This window comes from Aspergillus steynii (genome assembly GCF_002849105.1).
Source record: "Aspergillus steynii IBT 23096 chromosome Unknown P170scaffold_4, whole genome shotgun sequence".
Taxonomy (NCBI): Eukaryota; Fungi; Ascomycota; class Eurotiomycetes; order Eurotiales; family Aspergillaceae; genus Aspergillus; species Aspergillus steynii.
Window position 1 is genome coordinate 3,687,154 of NW_020194401.1, and position 20,244 is coordinate 3,707,397.

Here is a 20,244-nt window from a genome sequence, read left to right on the forward strand (position 1 = left end):
AATGCGCTTTACTTCTGTCACAGGGTCTATAGACGAAGGGGCGGAAATAGTTATCGAGGGCTCCCGTATCATTTTTCTCGTGATCAGTTGCTCATTCCGACAGGGACCAATACATGTCCTTCTCAAACTGTTATTTTATCGGTCTGGATCAAGGATCAAATCTGCCATGCAGAGAATAACAGCTGACAGCGTCGCGTTGATATACTGCTTTTCTCCTTCCGGGGCTTGTTTCAAAACGAAGGTATTTGTCAATGCTCTAAAACAAGCGGATATCGAACGGCAAAGAGCCCGTGCAAGATTCAGTTTGTCGTGAAATTTAGTCAAGTGCTCTCTGCAGCCTGCAAGACTTTCAAAATCGATATGACATTCAGAGACTAAAAGTCAACCGCTTGCCCACGAGATCTCACTGGAAAGCCGTATGGCGTGGCGGACTCGTGAACAGGAGCGTTTGAAGCTCCAGGTTAAGAAAGAGAGCCGCGGCGTCCTAGCGTCACAACCATGATTTTACCAGGAATTACTCCACTCTCAGCGGTGAGCCAGTCGGATCGGCTTGATGATCAGCTGGCGGTGCACTATCCTCCAGTCATGACCAAATGGTAACCGCAATTTGTATCCTGAGAAAGGTTGCAGATGGTTGCATGTTGCTTCACGCTCTTTGATTCTACGCGATGACTAGTAGGACTATCATCTGGTCATTGCCTTGAGCGCTGCGGCCTGCCCACAAGCTTCAGATCCAGCTGAAGATATCTCATGGTGACTATCCCACGACGACGAGGCCTCCGAGCGCTTTGATATTGTCGTTGGGACGCCTGGAAGAGTCCTCAGAACAGTCCACTCTGAGGCTTTGTCTCTGGGCTCGGTCAAATACTACATTCTTGATGAGGCGTGGAGATTGCTCGGGGACACTGGCGCAGGCTTTCATTGTCGAGCTCTCTGCCAGAAGATACTCTTTGGGACCGGTGCGTGTATTATGACCTTATCGTCGAGCACGGAGCGGTCGATTCTGAGGCTTTATCTCTGGGCTCGATCAGATACCACATTTCGACGATGTGTGGAGCTTGCTCTGGGATACTGGTGCAGGTTTTCATTGTCGAACTCTCTGCCAGAAGATACTCTTTGGGACCGGTGCGCGGATTGTGACCTCGTCGTCGAGGATACTTCAGAAATTAATTAACATCAGGATGATGAGAGCTCTCGGCACTTTCAGCAACCTTGTAGAGTTGTTCTATGACTCCGCATTCGGGGATTAATAGAGATCGTTCTCTCTTCTTATAGTCCACACTCCACTATCCAATCTGAACCGTCAAAGCACATACACTATCCAAACCAGCCTCCTCCCATAAAGGAAGATATCTGGCTTAATTCAATCATGTGAATATTTAAAAAGAATACTGCAACAGACTTCTATATCCTATTACGGCGCACGAAACCTCGACTGGCACAGTTAGGTCATCAGATATTGCGATTTTACGAACACTCCGATTGTCCTTGATCATGGCAAATTGACAACGACCTAATCCAATGAGCGCGTTACGTCACGCAGACATGCCCACGTCCTCGCTCAGTCAAACGCGACAGTCCTTTTCCAGCTGACTGGGAAAGTCGACCGGGCAAGCACCTGTCGTGCGGCAAGGGAGTTCGTCAAGAAATCTGCCTACTTTCATGACGAGATTATCTTCGCCAATCGGTGTAGCTTGAATCCTCTCCATCGCAAAGCCTCTTCCATACTGCTTGACGGAACTCCCGTATTCAAATGAATAGCACATGCTCATGCCCCAGCTACTTTGGCTCTCAGACCAATCTTGATTTTCTACTGTGGCACTACCCGGTATTGTTGACGATTCTATTCTTTTCTTTATACGAGGGTTCATACATGAAGTTTTAAGCTGTTCATATGGAGTACCTCTACCTTTTGCTGGCTCATCAAACGCCAATCATCAGATTCGACAGACACTTCGCGCCCATTGTAAGGATGTCGAGAGAAGTTGTTTAGGCGACCATAGCTTCGTGCCTGAGCAGCCCTCGTGCCCTCGTGCGCCCAGTACCGAGCGAGTGAAGAACGGCTGCGCTGGGCTCTGTTGCTGAGAAGGCTACGCAGAGTGTTTTTGGAGCTATTTCCATGTCCATAATCTATATGATTCCGAACAAAACATGCAGGAATGAAGCCATGAGACGTGACGTTCATGAGGAATGATAGATCTGAGGGGTTTGAATAATGTGTAACCTGCAGTTGGAATTGATAGCCCTTTCTATCCTTCAATAATTCTACTTGCCATAGTCAATTCGAATCATTTGAACGTCAATTTCAGCTGCCGGTGTGCGGCACAAACATGACATTCTCACTACGACGATCTGAACTTCAGCGAATCGAGCTAGAATGATCGGGGCATGCGCGGGAATGCGAGATCAACGGGTAAAGAGCCTCGTCGGCGTTGACGATGATAATGATGCGAGTAACGAGTGGGCGCGGAGAAATACAGACATGAAGTGCCGCAAAACAAGGGTTTCCCACGGCATCTGGGACTCCACTCGTTGGTGTTTTATCCTTAGCACCCCCTGAAAACCATAAACCGGACAGGCAGGTTTCATGTAGCTAGATCATGTTGCGAATAGAATTCTGCTGTCTTTGAGTTTTGCCTTCTGTACTCGGTATAATTCCAATCTTAATAGAGTCAAAAGGGAAAACAGGACACGTTGGTGAAAAATGCCCATACAGATGAGTGGCCTCCAAGCTAGGTACCAGCTTCTAAAATATAGCCCCTGGTCTCATACGAGACAAACTCATTATCAATTTCTTCCAGGGCACTGGGGATCCTCAGTAATCATATTGCCCATACCACACGGCTTCCCATCCCCTCCGCCACTCTGCTTAGTACACTGCACCGATAGTGATTAGGTAAAAACATAGTACCAACATATCGAAGATGGATCATTCATACACTAGTGCCTTTGCCACATTCCCTTGATCTTCGTTAGCATATGCGTGGTAGCGACCAAGAAGACAGCAAAGAGCACTCACCAGTTGCTTCCTGCTATCTTGCAGCTAGTCCCATTGCATTCCTATTGAGTGGTTAGCATATAAAGAAAGTGTCATAGCAGCTCCTACGTACTCCGCAAATACCCCATCTATTAGGGCAAGCCTGGGTGCTCAGACTCTCTTCTGCGTCGTTCTGGACTGCAACACTCTCTTGGGCAGGGGCGGCCATAGCAATGGTAGAGCTTGCCACGAGGGCAAAGAAGAGATTCTAGAAAATGCATTGTAAATTGGAGGAGTCGAAGCGGTTGGAAGAGGGATCAGAAGACTAGGAAAGAAATGGTTCGAATGAGAATCTGTGGATGGGAGGCAGTGAATGAGCATCTCTACTCGGGAATGACACCAGTATTTATAGACATTTAGGCACACAGCTAAACAGCCAGTTCCTCCTTGAAGTGGGTGTTCTACGACTCTCAGTTACGGAAACTTCGAGCCAGTGTTTCTCGTCTCCTCGACCGTCTCCAGTTCCTCCAAGCCTCTGAAAATTCAACCCTCGATCTCCAAGAATAGTCTAGGGCTAGTAGAGACATCTCCCTGCGAGGTGATTTTGGCAAGCTGCTTTCGGAGTCATTCGTTTCATGCGCCTCGGTAGTTAGCCTTCCAGCCTGCATTCCCACAACTACAAGTCCAGTCTGTGTCATGTTCCCCTTACTTTTCGCCCGTCCAGTGCTTCAAAAGCCGCTGAATTCAGATTTCGATCACATAAAGCGGCCTAGTACTAATGGGGAACGCCACATTTCGGTGATTCTGAAAAGCTTCGTTTTGAGCCAAGCGGTTAGTCCGCCTCGAAAATTTGTACCTCCTGGAAAGGCCGGGACATTTCTCGACAATCTGTGTTCCTCACATGTACAGTTACAGGTCCGTGGCTCTAATACCCTTGCATCTCAACAGTCTCAGTCATATATTTGACTCCAAAGTTTAGATATTGTTCGAAGCAAGCGTTTGAGAACTACTAGGGAAACACTACAGGAGACCCAATCTGCGAATTCTGGAATGTCTCCGTCATACCCCTCGCTGCATCCCTGATTTCCAGAAACATTAACCTGGCTAATCACGAGCATTTAGCTGAAGCACATTCTCTTTATCTTCGGGTCCGATGTCTATGAAAACCAACCCAGCCAGGCCGTTGAGGCTCTTAACAAGACTTAGCGTCCTTGTGAAATTTCCTTTCGTTGGCTTAAGTTTCGGATAGGGAAAAATGGAATGTTGACAGGAATGCTAATCTGGGGGTAAGGCCGATAGGGATGTATGTCTGGGGACGAGGCTAACTATGCAAGGGGAATGTTATGCAAGGAGAACCGCCGTGTCTCACCGAATAAACCAGGCTCATTGGAGAGGCCGAGGAGCTGCAGAGGCCAAAACAGGTACCAGATGTTAATATCCGAGCTGGACTAACAATATCGGGTAGACTTTAGGGGGTTCAATTCGACTGCGTTGCTGAAATCGTGCGTTTCATGGTCCCGGCTGAGCGTGATATAACTCCTTTTGAGGGGCCGCTGCGAATCCTTGGCATTTCGAATGGGTCTATTTCCGTGATTAGATGTTCGCTGTATTGAGGCTGCCTCTTGGAGCTTGGATTAACAATTTTACTTTGCATTATGGCTGGATGCCCGGACTGCCGTATAGAGTGCGGAACCCACTTCAACGTAAACGCTCATCGTAGTATATTCAACATGGACAGCTGAGATGTGGTCAATCTATCCTGCTAGGGCCCCTGTCAAGATCTAGAATAAAAACCTGCCCTGTATAGCAACCGACAACAAACCGAGACCCATTGTTCTCCGTATGGATAGGAAGGTAAAGTTTGGGCAGCCACAGGATGTTTTTCCCATTATAACGGATCCATGGGTTATCGTAATCCATCATCCGCTGCTCTCCTTGACCCGAGTGACCTTCATAATCTTCACGGTTAAGAAAAGTAGAGGTTTCCTTATTGTAAAACGGTATGTCCATAGAAAGTAGGTCGTGGTTCAAAGTGTCTGCGCTGGAATGAATGGTGTGTAGGACATCCCCGGAGGAACAATCCCAGACACAAATGTTTTCGTCGCGTTGCAGGGTGGCGAAAAGCTGGCTATTTTTTGAGAATGCCATCGTTACTTTCTGGGCCATATTTCCGAAGGTCTGCAGGAGATCCCCCGTCTCCATGCTCCATAGTCTCACTTGATCATCTGTCCAGGCTGACGCGACTATCTGAGAATCTGGTGATAGAACGAGGAGTTTTACATCCCCAATCGGGCGCGAAGCAGTTGGGCGCGTATAGCTCAAATTGGCATCCCAGATTCTGAGTGTGTGGTCTTCAGAGGCGGAAGCCATTCGTTGCCTATCCACAGAGATATCGACGGCTTGAACGAGGCCATTGTGCCCTGAAAGTGTTTGCAGAATGTGGTCGTTATTCATGTTTCGAATTCTGACCCTCTCATAAGCTGAAATCGCCACCGGGTATCCAAAGCCGACAATACCTATAGTCAAGATCTTGCCAGTGCTGGCACGGTATGAGCGCTTAATATATTGGTACCTGGTGTCAGATATGTGAACCACCCCCTCGCCACGCGAGATAGATGCAATCCTGGATTCTGTGGACAAAAAGACAAGAGATGTTACAGGTTCATCGGCTTCGAACGCCCTCCGCATCTTTCCCGTCATGACATCTCCTACTGCAACGGTCCCATCGTCACATACTGACGCTATCCATTCCCCACCAGGAGATAGCACTGTAGGGCCCACAAAGCTCGAATGAAGTCGATAAGCATGCTTGAGTCCTCTTTCATCGATATTCCAGATTTGGACTGTGTTTTGTGCGGATAGGAAGGTGACATATTTACTGTCCATCGAGAACGTGAGTGCACTGTGGTAGGTTTCAGTGTGGGAAACCATCACCAATGCTCCTGTATGCAGGTTCCACAGCCGAACAGTGCAGTCCAGTGACGCTGAGCCTACCCATCGACTGTCATGCGATACTGCGACTTGTATCACGGGACCATCGTGACCCTTCAAACAGCGCACGGTGGTTCCGCGGTCCGCGTCCCATATACGAACGGTGCAGTCTTCAGAGCTGGACACAACCAGTGTACAATCAGGCGAGAAGGCGACCGAAACAACGGCAGCAGTATGGCCCTCGAGGACATAGAGACACGGGCTCCAGTTGTTGTCTAGCATTTGGGGGTTAGCCAGCCACCCTGGCATTTCATGGCAAAACAGCTTCTTTATGATGCTGCTCTGGGGGGGAAATATAAGGGCCGAGTGGTAGACCTGTAGAGGTGCAGTCTCAATACAGGTCTTGTTGAAAAGCACAAACTGGTACGCGTCTTGAATCATGTCTACCATGTTTTTGCTAGAGGAGGGGATTTTCTAGACAGATACAGTTAGCCTCGCTATCAAACTGTGGTTAGGCGTGTCGCAATCCTGACTTTCACCAGATCGTTCAAGCTTCGGATATTTTGAACAGAGCTTGCCAAGGATTCCATCAGGCTTAAAGCTTCTATCCAATGCAGAAAATGCTTCCGAAGAAATAGGTCGACTTCGCCTCCGTCGCCCATGCTGGCACATATTCCGATGTTGTTTGTCGATTGATTCATGGAAAGGGCCAAATGGGCCGCCCAATGGGTAGATTGATACCGTAGAGACGCAAGAGGGTCCGGTCGAGGATGGGTAATTTCATGAATTGACCTGCCCGGGTGGTCTACGTTGTATATATTTCGAGTCAGTTTCAAATCCATAATACTGAACGTTCTTTGGGCGATGACGTTGTGTTCATTGGCCACTCCGTCTATAAATAGCCTTTGACCCATGCCATCACAGAAATAGTCCTTGGCGGACTGGTGAATGATGAAAACGTAGTCGTCACGTAAGACTAGAAATGAGCTACAAAGCTGCACTAAGTCGGGGATATCATCGAGGGCATCATCTGGAAGGCCCGCCACCACGCCCAGCTCTGCGAGATTCAGTGGTCGCAGCCCGACGACTACCGCTCGAAGAATATGTAGGCAAAACTTTCTGTCCTCACCATCATGCAAGCTCTCGATTTGGTAGAGCATCCTATCATACAGAGGACCAAGGCCTGGTGGAAATCCTTCTAGCTCTTTCTTCATTCTTCTTCGCGAGATTCCCTGAAGTCGTTGGCAGACCAAGGCAACCCACAGAAATGTGGACTCTGATTTTTGCTTTAACATGGCCTGGATCTCACTTCGGTCGATTGGCGTAAGCCCCTTTCTTTCGGCGATCTGTTGCATTTTAACCTCAATCAAATAGCTTACAGCATCGGCAACGCGTGCTTCGTTTGCGTCAAGATCCAAGCAAAATTTATAGTTCCCGGGGCGGAGTATTTCCTCAATCTGCGAGGTGCTCCGGCTGGAAAGGAGCCATCTAGCCTTCGATGACGAGTTTGACGACTGTTCCAAGATCCATTCCAGGAGATCCACCATGCCATTCTCACATTCATCAACAGCATCAATCACAACAAGAACCTTTTCCAATTCCCGATCTGTTAGGATTGCCGCAAGCATTGTTGTAAGAATGGCGAACGCATTCGGGCTTTCAAATATTTCTTTCCCATGATCCCTTTTAGACCTGTATTCATCGGGTACGTATTTGACGAGGCGACGGTGTGTCCAGAGTAGCTTCCAAACAAGCGCTCGGAGAACCGAAGATGCGTTGTTCAAGTGGGGGATCTTATTCTGACAGAAGAAATAGCAAAACGACTCCTCAGGTGACGTTTGGCGGGTGTATAAGTCTACCAGACTGATTGTTGCCATCGTCTTGCCTTTTCCAGGACCACCTTTCATCCACAGCAGTCGGGGCTCGTTACTGGTCCGCCACATGTCCAGCTCAGAACTTTGGACAATCCAGCGATTGCACTCTCCTATCAAGGTGCCCTTGCTTTGTCGAATCCGCGTCATCTCATTCTGCGGGTCGGTTTCGCAAATATCAGCCAGGAACTGATGAAGTACTCCGCTTGACTCTAGAAGCACAGATGACGATAGGCTATCGCCAGCCGGTCTCTCGGGCTCCAAGTGAGAAAGAAGCTCTTTTGCGCAGGCAGCGGCACATGCAGCAGCATACGGCTGCCACGTATCATTCTTGTGTGAGTCGGCATAATCCGAAATGCCGCGGATCACAACAGCAGGGAATTCATTCATCATACCAGCTGCCTCCATTTCAAAGCAGAGGACCTCATCACCGAATTCTTCGACCGTCGCATTTCTTTTCATGGCGCTCTTCACAACCCGGTCCCCAGATGCTATCAATCCATAGAATATTCTGGGTCTATTTTCAACGCGAAGCGGACGTCGTACAGCCATCCTTTTGTCGCATTGTTCGCATGTCAATCCCTCAGTCTGGTGGGAATAGGTCGCTTCGAACAGAACATCCGGTTCCGATGGCCTCTGGTAGGCAGACCGGCCAGGTTGAGAGAAATCCGTTTTCTGGCCGATTTGATATATGTGATCGGTTTGCATTTTATAAGCTGCAGCTCTTAACACTGATGGTGGCGGGCTCATAAATCCCTTTCTCACGAACCCCTTATCAGTATCCTTACCGAGGTCATATTGCACAACGCCTCCATGAATATCGGTACCCATGCTGATCACCACATCCCCAAGTCGTATATCACTTCGTGCACTGGGGACCCCTCCGCCGATCCCAACAAGAACACGATACCTGACTGATGGAAATGTGCGAGCCATATTTGTCGCAGCAATGGCAGATGCGCTTTTCCCTTGATTGCCTGGAAGGCAGGCAAGGACCACATTATGCCGGCTGAGCTCGCCAAGAATGTATATGTTGGAGTCTCGAGAGTTCACGGGCAGGCTTCTATGCTCACAGTCAAGATGCTGGCGCACGGCGTTCATCTCCAGCCCTAAGGCACAGATTATCCCGATGGTATATTCCCCGTAGTCGAGGACAAGGTCATCTCGGGCCACAGCGGTCCGCGGCGGTGCGTCAGTCCCTTGTGCTGTCATTTGGTGGAACAACCAGCTAGTTTAAAGGGGTTGGAACTGGTAGATATCTACTATGTCCTGAGCCACCCCTGCGATCGCAAACGATCCGAAAAAACAAATAATAATTATTAAGAACCGATGAAGTTGACGGGTTTGGATGGTTGCTTGAATATTCTACAGCAAGAAACTAGAGAAAATGGCCACGGAGGGGTAAGCAAACAGCGGAGCGCTTGGCAGCTTGCCCCTCGTCCCATAGGAGATATCGTCCATTAGAAGCAATCTACCTCGTGAGTTCTCCCGTTCCTAGCCCACTTGCCTCCTAGTCCTCTAAAGTCTCAGGAGACTAGTGCTCAGCCCGAGGGAACCATATCGTTTTCCCCAGATCCTCGCCTGGCACCTCGGTGCTGTCAAATACGTCCGCAGCATCATTGTCTCTTTTTTCTTTACTTCTTCGTCTCTGTTTCTCCAATTCCATTATTTCCATTTCTTCCAACAGGTCTAGCGTGGTTACCCCAGAGCTATGTCGGTCACAGTGGTTATGAACCATATGATACATGATGTCATGAGATCTTCTAACACGGGACACATAAGAGCATTGCGGGCAGGAGAAGCTGGACAGCGTCAGATAATCGTACATGGAATCCTTGAATAAACCTATTCTGCAATACTTGATTGCATTCTAAGGGGCAGAGAACCACTAACGGGAGTGCTACAGGTCTGGATGACCCAGAACCCTTCTTACTGTTCAATGATGGTGTTCCTTCTTTGCTGATGAATTCCAGTATTTAGTTGTTGTTGCTACGGTCAGCATTGAAGGCAGCCCCAACTCACATTGTATCGCTCTTTTTGGTGTCATTTCTGAGGGATGTAGATACATTTGTGTCCTTTGTCAATTGACATCTCTGGTCGCCGGAGAAGGGGCTATGATATAGGCCACTCAGGTTAGAATACGTTTATTTTCCATGGTGGTTTGTGCTTAGACAGTTCAATGACTGGTACTAACCGATTCTTATCACAATGGCTTGTTTCATCGCCCTCTATCTGCCCTGCGTTCATATCTTGAATTGGAAGCTTTATATTAGAAAATTTACAAAACAAGAATAAAGAGGAAACATGCGGAGTACAAATATTACAAGAGCCAAAGGCTGGTCACATGGCGGTGGCTGCGCGATGAGGTATTTAGTAGCCTAATCCCCCGGTTATAATGTTACCCAACAATTGCAATTGGTCGGTGAAAGCCCATGATTATTGCCCAGCTGAGGGGTTAAGAGGGGGCAAGGCTGCCATTCCTGATTAAATGCAGGGATACGGGCACCGGCCTTCCCCTTTTCCTTTTTTATAATTCCAATTTTACCTCTTCAACTCATGCGCCGCCTGATAGTTCCATCAGTTATCAATCAGGCGACTCAAATCGCAGTGTCGGTCCCAGTATGACTGTACGATCATGTAACATGTTCAAGTTATTCCTGGTCCGGTACTTCTATTGACTCGGATATCTACTGAATATTTTAATATTCGCTTCTGCTCTGTTAACTAGGTCGTTTGAGGTCACGTATAAAATATCCGATAAACAGATCGTTCAGGTTGAAATGCTTGCGTGCCACTATGTTTTTCTGTACCATCAGTACTCCATACTAGTATTGCTTACTTAATTCCGAATTCCGATCAACACTTCCGAACATTGGCCACGTGATCATGTTTACCAACTGTGCTTAGACTCCCTCATCTTTTGCCTTGTTGACAACTACCAATGATAATAAATTCTCCTATCAGCTTACGGGCAGTAACTCCACAATGAATACTATGAGGCCGTCCATTCGACGTTTGTCTTCTTTAGCTCGTAAAAGACCCTTTCCTATCCCTTCTCCCGGGCCCCCTTTACCGCCCGGCATACTCGTTGACGAGGAGATCTCGCCCCTATACGAGTCCAAGCACTTCTACCCAGCAAAGCCTGGAGAGGTCCTCGCCGATCGTTACCAAACTCTAGTCAAGGTCGGATGGGGCGTGTCATCAACTGTATGGCTCGCGCGTGATCTGCAAGGGTAGTTTCAACATTTTCTGTTCAGTTTAATTCAAAGCTCTACCTAACAAAAGTACAGGCATATCGAAGATCCAGAGATTGTTGTGGCACTAAAAATAGCCAATAACAATGCGAGCTCTGCTTTCCGTGAGCGCGAGGTTGAAGAGCACATTTCCACCGCAAACCCATCACATCGCGGGCGCTCACTTATCCGAACATGGGTAGACTCTTTTGGCGTTCAAGGCCCAGAAGGCTCCCATTCATGTCTTGTCTATCCACCCATGAGGGAGCCCTTGTCAATGTACCAGCAGCGTTTTGACGATAGAAAGATGCCACTGCCCCTTGTTAAAACACACATCCGTGCTCTTCTCCTAGGCCTTGAGTATCTTCACAAAGAATGCAGGACAGTTCATACGGGTACATTCATCTTCGGCCATCCTTCCTGTTAGCGATACCTAACCAAGCGACTGTATAGATCTCAAACTTGAGAACATCATGGTCTCATTCGAGGATCCAACCGTCCTGGCTGATTTCATGGATTCTCAACTCAAGAGACCGATGGCTTCCAAGATCGACTCGACAGGTCGACCGGTTTATCAGTCCCGTAATGACTTCGGGCCACTCAAAAACCTAAGAAGCATACCTCAGCTAGTCGACTTCGGGTTGGCAACCATACTCGAGGAAGATGACGACTGGGGCGTCTGGCCTATTCAGCCAGACCACTATCGGGCGCCAGAGGTGATCATGGGTAACGGATGGCAGATGGAAGCGGATATTTGGAATCTGGGTGTTTTGGTGCGTCCTCCTTTCTCCGGGTTGTTGCATCCACTAATGTCAGACTAGCTGTGGGATATGATTCAAGGCAATGAGCTATTTCAGCATATCCATGACGAACAAGGTCACTACGATGCTAAACTACATATGGCCGAAATGATAGCTTTACTCGGTCCTCCCCCTCCGGAAATTATGCAAAGGTATCAATCCATGCGGGAGTACTCTTGGCCACAACCTGTGAGAAGAGAAGACAACCGAGTATGCGAAACCGCGGAGGAATATTTCCGTGGGCCCTTTTTTGACAGCAATGGTATTACTGGATTGCCAATGTTTAATGAATGATTCGCAGGCTCACGAAGCATGTTAGGTCGCTTTCTTTACGAAGATCTTATTCCCGACCGAAAGTTAGAGGACACAGTTTCTTTCCTAGTAGGAGAGGAGAGGGAGGCGTTTCTGGACCTCGCGAGGGGAATGCTTACCTGGCATCCAAATTTCCGAAAATCGGCAGGTGAACTGGCGCGCCACCCGTTTCTCCAGCCAAAGCAAGCAGGCACTTGAGCTCTGCGAGCATGAGCATTTTGACTAGAGGCACAATGCGTGACATGGTTGATCGTACGTGGATAGCGGTACAGCTGGCGCGGTGTAAGGATTAATTGAGTTCTGAATATTATGCGGTATAAGAATACCAGGAGATAAGTTTTGATCCCAGATCATTTTACTTATATATATTCTTCTACCGAATTATCTTAACCTTTTGTATACCGCGCCGAGCTATTTTAATTTTCTTCTCCCTGACATACCAATGCTGTTACAACTTATTCAATGATGCTCTTAACGGGCCTGGCAATTACGAAAGTCGCGGGCAGAGTGGTGGAAGCAATTATTGACAACTTCATCCTATCCATAGCTGGTAAGGAGGGTTTAACGATGGTTGAAAGGTTGGGGGAATATTAAAATAAAAGCAAAATGAATATGTAGTAATTCTATGGTGTTAGCTGGAGAGTCAATTGATTATTTGTACTCAATACCAGGCCTAGTCTACATATCTGCACCCCAAAACAAAAAAACGACGAAAATATCCGGGATATGCCGTATTCAGGATAGATCAGATCTGTAGCCCAGGCAAGGGATCGATGCAGACAAATTTTGTATTACATGAACTGACATGTAGAAAATGTGATGACCAGAAAGTCTCCACTTTGCATACTATCAGTAAGGTATACTATGGACCAGAATCCTGTTCTGGTAATCCCGCGTCGTCGTGGGCTGAGATGTCCGGGGGATGCATTATTGTTGGATTATAGACACGATGCATATCATATGAGCTTTTATTGGAGATTACAACAGGATGTAGAAGACGAAGTGAATCATGGAGATCTCTACTGTGAGACCAACCGGTGGTTGGAGTGGCGGTGAAGAAACAACATGTACGTTGCGCCTTTCTTTTTCTTTTTTTTTTCTCCCCTTCTTTCGTTTTTGAAGAGGAAAGATGTTTGCGAAAGGTCTTAATTGATTTTCCTATTCAGATATTCTAGCTGAAAGCCATCACTCGGCATCGAAACGGATTGACCGCTAAATCAGAAATAGAAGAGCGCATGGGCAATCAATGTGTTCTGACTGACAACCTTGTTGCAATGCTCACGGGAAACAAAGCCAAACCTGATGAGCCATTGGTAGACAGCTGATTAAAATTATCTTATACGGAAACGTACTACTCCTCTTTATTATATTGAATATTTTGATCCCTCGGGGCATAGAGGTTTAGGACGGCCAGATTCAATCTTTTTTCCGGCATATTCTCTTGCATGCACATTGCAGATTGAATGCGCTTTCTTGTCATTTATTTGCATTCATATGCAATTATTGATGTCATCGCAACTTTGAGATTTGCCAACCATGTAGTTCTCAATCGTTTGAAAATGCATAAAGACCGCCTAGAAAGACAGTCAGACAACTTGGAGCTATAACAATATTTTCGTTAACTCAATCCTTTGATTCCCTATCGATTGCTTGGCTTCTACCCGAGCGTTCCACAGTAAGTATCAGGTGCTGTAATGATCGCATTCCATCCCTTGGGACTAACACTCCAAAGCAAACAAGGCTACAAAAAGGCCTTACGTTGAGCGGTATTTCTTAGCTAGATTAAAACATTTTTGAAAATCGTCAGTGCCTTCCTCCAATGCCCCTAGCAAAATCTTACCTAACGAACCACGAACAACCTCCAGAGACCCAGGGCTTCTCACAATATGAAGGCCGCTTTCGTATCCGTTGCTGTTGCGGTCATTCTTCCTGCTATTACTGCTTGGAAGATCGAAACCCCCCAGGGAGTCTTCAGTGGTGATGACGCGGCCACTACATGCGACTTGAACTTCCCGAAGGGTTCCGAAATTACACAGTCTGAGATGGGGGATCCTGACGCGGAAACAGACTGTTGGATCGAGTACATGAACAGTGAATGTAACGGCGAAGTTGTCACCCACCATGGGGAAGGCACATTTATAATGCCTGCTGATGTGGATGGCATTAACGTGGACTGTCAGTAGGGATACTACCTATTTGCTACTGGTTCATAAATGTTGAAATGGGCATGAGGAAATACTAAGGCTGGTTTGGGATTGGAGCAGAATGGAACTGATCTCTCCAATATACGGAAGCGACTATGGGAACCTTGAAGTCGCGAAGATAGGAACCAGATAGGATACAAGCTACTAAAAATATGCCTTATATGAATCGTTCGAGTTTTCTCTCTAACATGTATCTGCCTTTTCTGCCTTGATGTGTTTCTCAGTATGGTAATCATACAACACGTGCTGATATAAGTTTAGATTTACTTCTGCTCTGCATTAACCTCAAGCACGTTGTGACAGTTTGGTCACCATATTTGTTCTTGGTATGCACATACATATCCTAAATATGAGATTGCAAATTTACCAGATGGTCTCTTCACCACAACACCACTAGACCTGACGCCAAGCGGCAAACAAGAGTCTTTCCCGATTGGGAACGCTCTACTGAATCCAGTAATTCGCTGTTGCACGTCGCAGTTTTCAATATTTTCAATATTTTTGTTTCCTTTTGTCCGCTATTATTATAATGAGTGGGTTCGAAAGAGGCTAATATTTGTTATATGGGAAGGATATTGTTGATGGGCCGCTTGAGCACCTGCCAAAACATGCGATTCTACACTACATATTTCTGTCAAGCTACGAGGCATTAGCGTAGTTGCACCCAATAGTACAAATGATTATAATGATAACAGGGACTACCGTTCCACGCATACCTACTAATAGTACATTTCCACTTGTATGGAGAGGGAAGTAGTTATTTGTTATGGAAGTATCAAGTCACATGGTGATCACGAGGTTGCCGTCAACAACTCGTCCAGATACTCCTCCCACTTTTCTCCCGCGTAACCCGTGTAGAAGTCAGGGCGAATCACCACAACGCCGGATTGATTCTCGACCCATCGAGCTTGGTACTCGGGTACTTCACTATCAATGCCCTTGTCATCTGCGTGGATATTCCAGAACTCTGCAACTTGTTGATACTTTTGCAGCGCTGTTGCTGAAACCGAGCCAGCCTGGTCTCCAAGGAAGAGAACAACGAATTTGCCGTATTGGAACAGAGTGTACATCCTCCTTTCCTCTCCAGTATGAACATTGTGAGAGTCCGACAGGGCAGTGACCGTTAAATCAGGGCAGCGATGGCCAGCGACAAATTCTCCGAATTCCGACTCACGAACCAAGGTTCCCGAAGGATATGACACTCCCATGCCTGTTCTGTTAGCATCAGGACTTGCACCGGGAGACAAAAGACTTACCAGTGATATATCCTGCATTCCGCTCGATGGCATCGACGTATTCCAATGCCGTCTTTATCGTGGACCGCACTAGCAACGCGGCCACTTCGATAACGCTAGCCGCGACAGCACGACGTTCGGTATCATAGCTGCGCAGAACTTCATGTCCCGACAGGCCTTTGGCAGCAAGCCCCAGCCGCCATGTCAAAGCGAATGCGTCTGCGATGCCGGTGTTGAGCCCCTGGCCACCGTTTACGGCGTGCACGTGTGCTGCGTCGCCTGCAAGTACGATCCGACCGTTGCCGGATTGTGAGATGAAGGTTCCGGCGATACGTTCCTTGACTGCAAATGTTCAGCTTGATATCACGAATGATGGAGGTAACATACTGTCAAATGTGCTAAACCATTCTGTCTTGACGAAATCCACTTTGTGGGGTGCCATGTGCGCTCGGACGGACGCTTCGGCCTTGGCTTGGGTGATTTCTCCGTCCAGGAGGATGTAGAATCGAGACATTCCGCGTTCTCTGCAGAGGCCCGTCAGAAAGAATTATTGATCCAACCCAAGAGACTCACCGAGGAATCCACGCCACTCGGGCCTGTCCGTCTACCTGGAAGGTGATGATCTCCGGACACACCGGAAAGTCTGTTTCGATAAAAGTATCCAGAACAGCCCAGACCATCTCAGGCTTTGTTCCGGTGAAAGGAATGTCCAGTGCTGTGCGAACGAAGGATCGCGCACCATCTGCAGCTACGACATACTTCCCTGAAAATGTCTCCCCCTTGTTTGTAGTAACCGAGGCACCGGTCGCGGACTCGGTGATGGATATCACTGTGCGATCATAGTCAACAGGAACATCGAGTTGTTCAAGAAGAGCGGCTTCAACGCGCGGCTGGCCGATAATGAGAAAGTTCGGTCGAAAGGTGTGTTTGAGGGACGTCCACCAGTGGCTCTGGCGGGAGGTGAATTCACCGGCTTCGAAGGTCGAGCTTGCTAATGACCGAATGTTAGAATATTCAGCGGGCTGGGATGAGGCACGTACTGTTGCATGTTATTCCTTGTGGAAGAAGCCTGTCCAGTGTTTTGGAAACCTCGAGGTACTGCTGGGTGCGCGCGTTCAGCGCATCAGCGCGACCCAGGTCTAACGGCCCTTCTTTGGAATCTGTATCGCATTAGGATCTGCTAACTTGCACCCGAGGTTTACCCACCAAGAATGCGAATTGAAAGTCCTAATGATCGAGCGAGAACGGCGATTGCCAAACCGGTCGGACCGCCTTCTATCATTAGCACAGATTCAAACTCGTCTGGATTCCACCTACCCCCGACAATCACCAGGTCGACGCTGTTTTCTGTTTCCGTTCCCACTGACATTTTGCGTATACGTGGGCGCAAAGTGAGCTGCGCGGAGAAAGTCATATCTTCGACGTCAGTTCATATACTGGTTGAATAATCAGCGGAATCCTTCCATGCTCCACTCGATCCTTCGGCTACATTAAATTTGAGACAAAACGGCGGCAAAAGGAAGGAATAAAAAAAAGATCGGCACTTCTCCAAACCCATGGCGCCACGCCTAAGTGGACGATAGCAAGCGACCTGTAGGGCCGGATGATTCGCCAGAAAGGGTCTAAACCACGCTATCGTTAGTGCGAGCCGACCCTAGCCTGTCGTCCCTTTTAAGAAACATGAAGAGAAAGGACCATGCCACCGTCTTGGCAGCTCTGGACCCCGACTCAACACCGTTAGTTCCAGCCGAAAAGGCAACGGCGTCTGAAATCATGCAATGCAACATCTTGGCTGGTCGCGTTAGATCCGGTTAGATGAGGCAACGGCAGAGTTTTCGCAAATCCCACCTCTTGATTTCTTCACGTCTTTCCTGACTCCGGCCGAGATTAGATTGCATCCTAGATTACATCGCCCTAGTGGACCCGCCAAGACAGCTTGATTCACTTTATCAACCCTATTAGCAATCAGGAACGGGCTGTCATTTGCCTCTGCGCGGTCTAATTCCGTGGCTTACTGATGCAGGAGCAGGTTATCGCCGTGTGAACTATTACCCGGGTAGGCAACACCATGTAGTGAATAGTCCGGCCTTCGACTGAAACTGTTGGCCCCTAGAATGGCCCAATCAGATGGAACCGCCGTCGGTCTCCGTGGATTTGATGCCGGTATATAATCCCGAGTGGATGCGTGGTGGTGATTGCAAATTCTTCCTGCCGGATCCCTTGCTTCCTCTTTCCATCTCTGGAAGAAGAAAAGATGGTTCGTCGTCTGTCCAATTCCGATGGTTCGTCATCGACCCTGATCCCCATGCAGGGTCGATTCGATGGACCCTCTCTGCAGACTTCTTGCGACATCCTGGACGTTCTTGGCCGTTACCGCAGTATCCTGCCGTCCAATGTGGAGGATCGCTCGGATGAGGGAAATCTGAAGTTTCTGTCCATCATTTACGGCCAGGTACGAACCCAAAAGGCCATCCAGTTGGTATTGCCTGCCTTCCCTTTCAAGTCGCCGAATCGCAACAGCAAGACTCTAGGGAGTCTACCGGACAAGGGCGAGGAGATTTCTTTGGCGCATCTGAACGGACTTTGCGCTGCGATCGCAGACATCTACACCCCAGGAGCTAAGTTGACAATCGCGTCAGATGGTCTAGTTTACAATGGTCAGTACGTCTCATGTCTTTCTCTACCTGTTCTAACATCATCAGACCTCTTGGGTGTGCCTGATCGGGAAGTCTGGGAGTACGGACAGGCACTGCGCGCGATGGTCCGAGAGAAAGACCTCACGAACATCGGTTTTGTCCATCTCCGCGACCTCCTCTACATGGTCAACGATATCCCACTCGACGCGAAGACCTACGAGGAGAGAGCGCCTCAATTCCGTGAAGACCTTATTCGCATCCACACTCCTTCCGACCACGATGTCAATGAGCGCATCGCATCGGATGAGGACGTATGCACGACGTACCGCGGATACATCAAGTTCCTTACTAAAGATCTAGAACACACCATCGAGGATAGTTCGAAAAGTCAGCACAAGAAAAAGTGCGAGCAGATTGCAAAGAAGATGATTGTCCGGGGAGCTGTACGTTTGTTGAGCCTTATGGATACCCATAACTAATAGATCTAGGCATTTGCGCAAGCTATTGCGAAGTCCTTCCCCGATCATGTCCGACTGTCTATCCATCCGTCGAATGGGTCGCGCAAGATTTCGATTTCGGTTCTCCCGCAGACCATCTCACCCGTTACTCCGTGGCATTCGTCGCCTTACTTTTCCGTCGATGGACACATGAGGTTTGAGCACCGCGACGCGTTTGATCGAGACGAGAAGATAGAACTTGTCTCTCGGAACGGACGACCGTGGTATTATCGAGAGAAGAGCGACTTATACTCATGGTCCCCTGATGTGTCTGTCGAGTTCAACTACCCATGCGGCATAACCATCCAAACCATCAATGATGCACGACCATCGTTCAAGGATGTAGACATGCAGAAGCTTCGTCTGCTCGCCCAAGAAAACTCCCCGATCATTCTGCGGGGATTCGCGGACACCCTTGACCGAGACCTCTTTGTCCAAAAGGCCGAAGAAATGGGGACGCCCTTGGCATGGAAGTTCGGTCTCATTCTCGAAGTCAAAGATCACGGATCCGACGGAAAGGGGCTGAACAACGTTCTGTCCGCAGAATGGATGCCATACCATTACGACGGGTTGTTCAAGATCAAGAAAGAGATCGACGCCGATGGCAACGAGAAAGCCATCTCTCTTCCTCCGAAGTATGTCTACTGCTCCATTCCATACACCCGTCTAACATTCAGTCTAGGTTCCAAATCTTCACCGCCATCACTCCCTCCCCAAAAAACACCGGCTACACTCTCTTCGCCCCTTCTCATCTCGTCTTCGAGAACCTCCCCCCTTCCCTACCCTTGTCAACACTTACCCCTCTAACCTGGACCGTCCGCACCGCCTCCTTCGACGACGCTGCCCTCTCCGGCCTTCCGCTCGTCGTTCCCCACCCTGCAACGGGCCGCCCGTCACTGCGCTACCACGAGCCCTGGCCGCAGGAGAAAACGGCCTTTGATCCGACCAGCGTCACCATTGATGGGGTTGAGGACTCCGATGCTGTGTGTGCGGTGTTGGATGGTCTGTTGCATGATCGACGAGTCTGCTACTGGCATACTTGGGAGGAGGGTGATTTTCTGGTCAGTGATAATACTAGCATGATGCATACGAGAAGCTCGTTTGTTAGTTTGGCGGAGAGGTGTTTGAGGAGGATTCATGTTGATTAGATGTCGGAGTAGGGATGGTGAGGAGGAGTTGTAATATGTATTTGTTTTATTAGTTGATTTAAGCTGTTTTTGCGGGCATGGTTGGGAGGAAATGGATCAAGTGGAGGAACAAAATTTGATCTTCAGAGAGCGCTCCCTCGAGCCGAGCAAGAACATTTTAATCATTCTTCATTATCAGTAGTTGAAGGGAAAACGCGCAGTTGTCGCTTAGCAATCATACAGCAGGGCATGACACATGCCTTTAGAAGTTGTCCATCAAGTTTAATGCTCAATATATTCCCTCATACACTCAACGACGCTTATCGTACTCTACTCTGAATCACTGCTTTAAAGTTTAGCCACGGATAATTATTTCCTCCTTAACCATTGACTTGGTCTATTCATGCACCTCACGCTCCTA

At 48.2% G+C, this 20,244-nt stretch overlaps 4 protein-coding genes across 4 annotated transcripts; 2 read left to right on the forward strand and 2 right to left on the reverse strand.

Moving 5' to 3' along the window:
- Window positions 1-2,933: 2,933 nt before the first annotated feature.
- P170DRAFT_510236 (WD40 repeat-like protein) lies at window positions 2,934-8,991 on the reverse strand (the record flags this gene model as incomplete). The annotated part of the gene is made up of 5 exons (XM_024854754.1): window positions 2,934-2,961; window positions 3,020-3,060; window positions 3,111-3,245; window positions 4,793-6,382; window positions 6,442-8,991. 5 exons carry the CDS (start codon window positions 8,989-8,991, stop codon window positions 2,934-2,936), a joined length of 4,344 nt encoding a protein of 1,447 aa, XP_024705068.1.
- Window positions 8,992-10,764: 1,773 nt separating this feature from the next.
- On the forward strand, window positions 10,765-12,415 carry P170DRAFT_456295 (putative protein kinase; the record flags this gene model as incomplete). The annotated part of the gene is made up of 5 exons (XM_024851607.1): window positions 10,765-11,012; window positions 11,070-11,407; window positions 11,466-11,785; window positions 11,834-12,074; window positions 12,132-12,415. The coding sequence occupies 5 exons, from the start codon at window positions 10,765-10,767 to the stop codon at window positions 12,320-12,322; spliced, it is 1,338 nt and encodes a 445-aa protein (XP_024705069.1). The 3' UTR covers window positions 12,323-12,415.
- Window positions 12,416-15,026: 2,611 nt separating this feature from the next.
- Window positions 15,027-17,181, reverse strand: P170DRAFT_409363 (monooxygenase). The gene is made up of 7 exons (XM_024846776.1): window positions 16,881-17,181; window positions 16,770-16,835; window positions 16,604-16,723; window positions 16,137-16,554; window positions 15,951-16,087; window positions 15,585-15,905; window positions 15,027-15,538 (listed from the first exon to the last, which is right to left on the reverse strand). The coding sequence occupies exons 1-7, from the start codon at window positions 16,975-16,977 to the stop codon at window positions 15,120-15,122; spliced, it is 1,578 nt and encodes a 525-aa protein (XP_024705070.1). The 5' UTR covers window positions 16,978-17,181; the 3' UTR covers window positions 15,027-15,119.
- Window positions 17,182-17,868: 687 nt separating this feature from the next.
- Window positions 17,869-19,844, forward strand: xanB (isocyanide synthase xanB; the record flags this gene model as incomplete). The annotated part of the gene is made up of 4 exons (XM_024850870.1): window positions 17,869-18,220; window positions 18,266-18,642; window positions 18,688-19,331; window positions 19,379-19,844. 4 exons carry the CDS (start codon window positions 17,869-17,871, stop codon window positions 19,842-19,844), a joined length of 1,839 nt encoding a protein of 612 aa, XP_024705071.1.
- Window positions 19,845-20,244: the final 400 nt, after the last annotated feature.

Bases quoted from the DNA above. Each gene is read 5' to 3' on its own strand.
- P170DRAFT_409363 (XM_024846776.1), bottom strand. From the start codon at position 16,977: ATGACTTTCTCCGCGCAGCTCACTTTGCGCCCACGTATACGCAAAATG. The intron at 16,836-16,880 runs GTAGGTGGAATC...TAATGATAGAAG, and splicing joins CGACCTGGTGATTGTCGGGG to GCGGTCCGACCGGTTTGGCA. The intron at 16,724-16,769 runs GTGGGTAAACCT...AATGCGATACAG, and splicing joins ACTTTCAATTCGCATTCTTG to ATTCCAAAGAAGGGCCGTTA.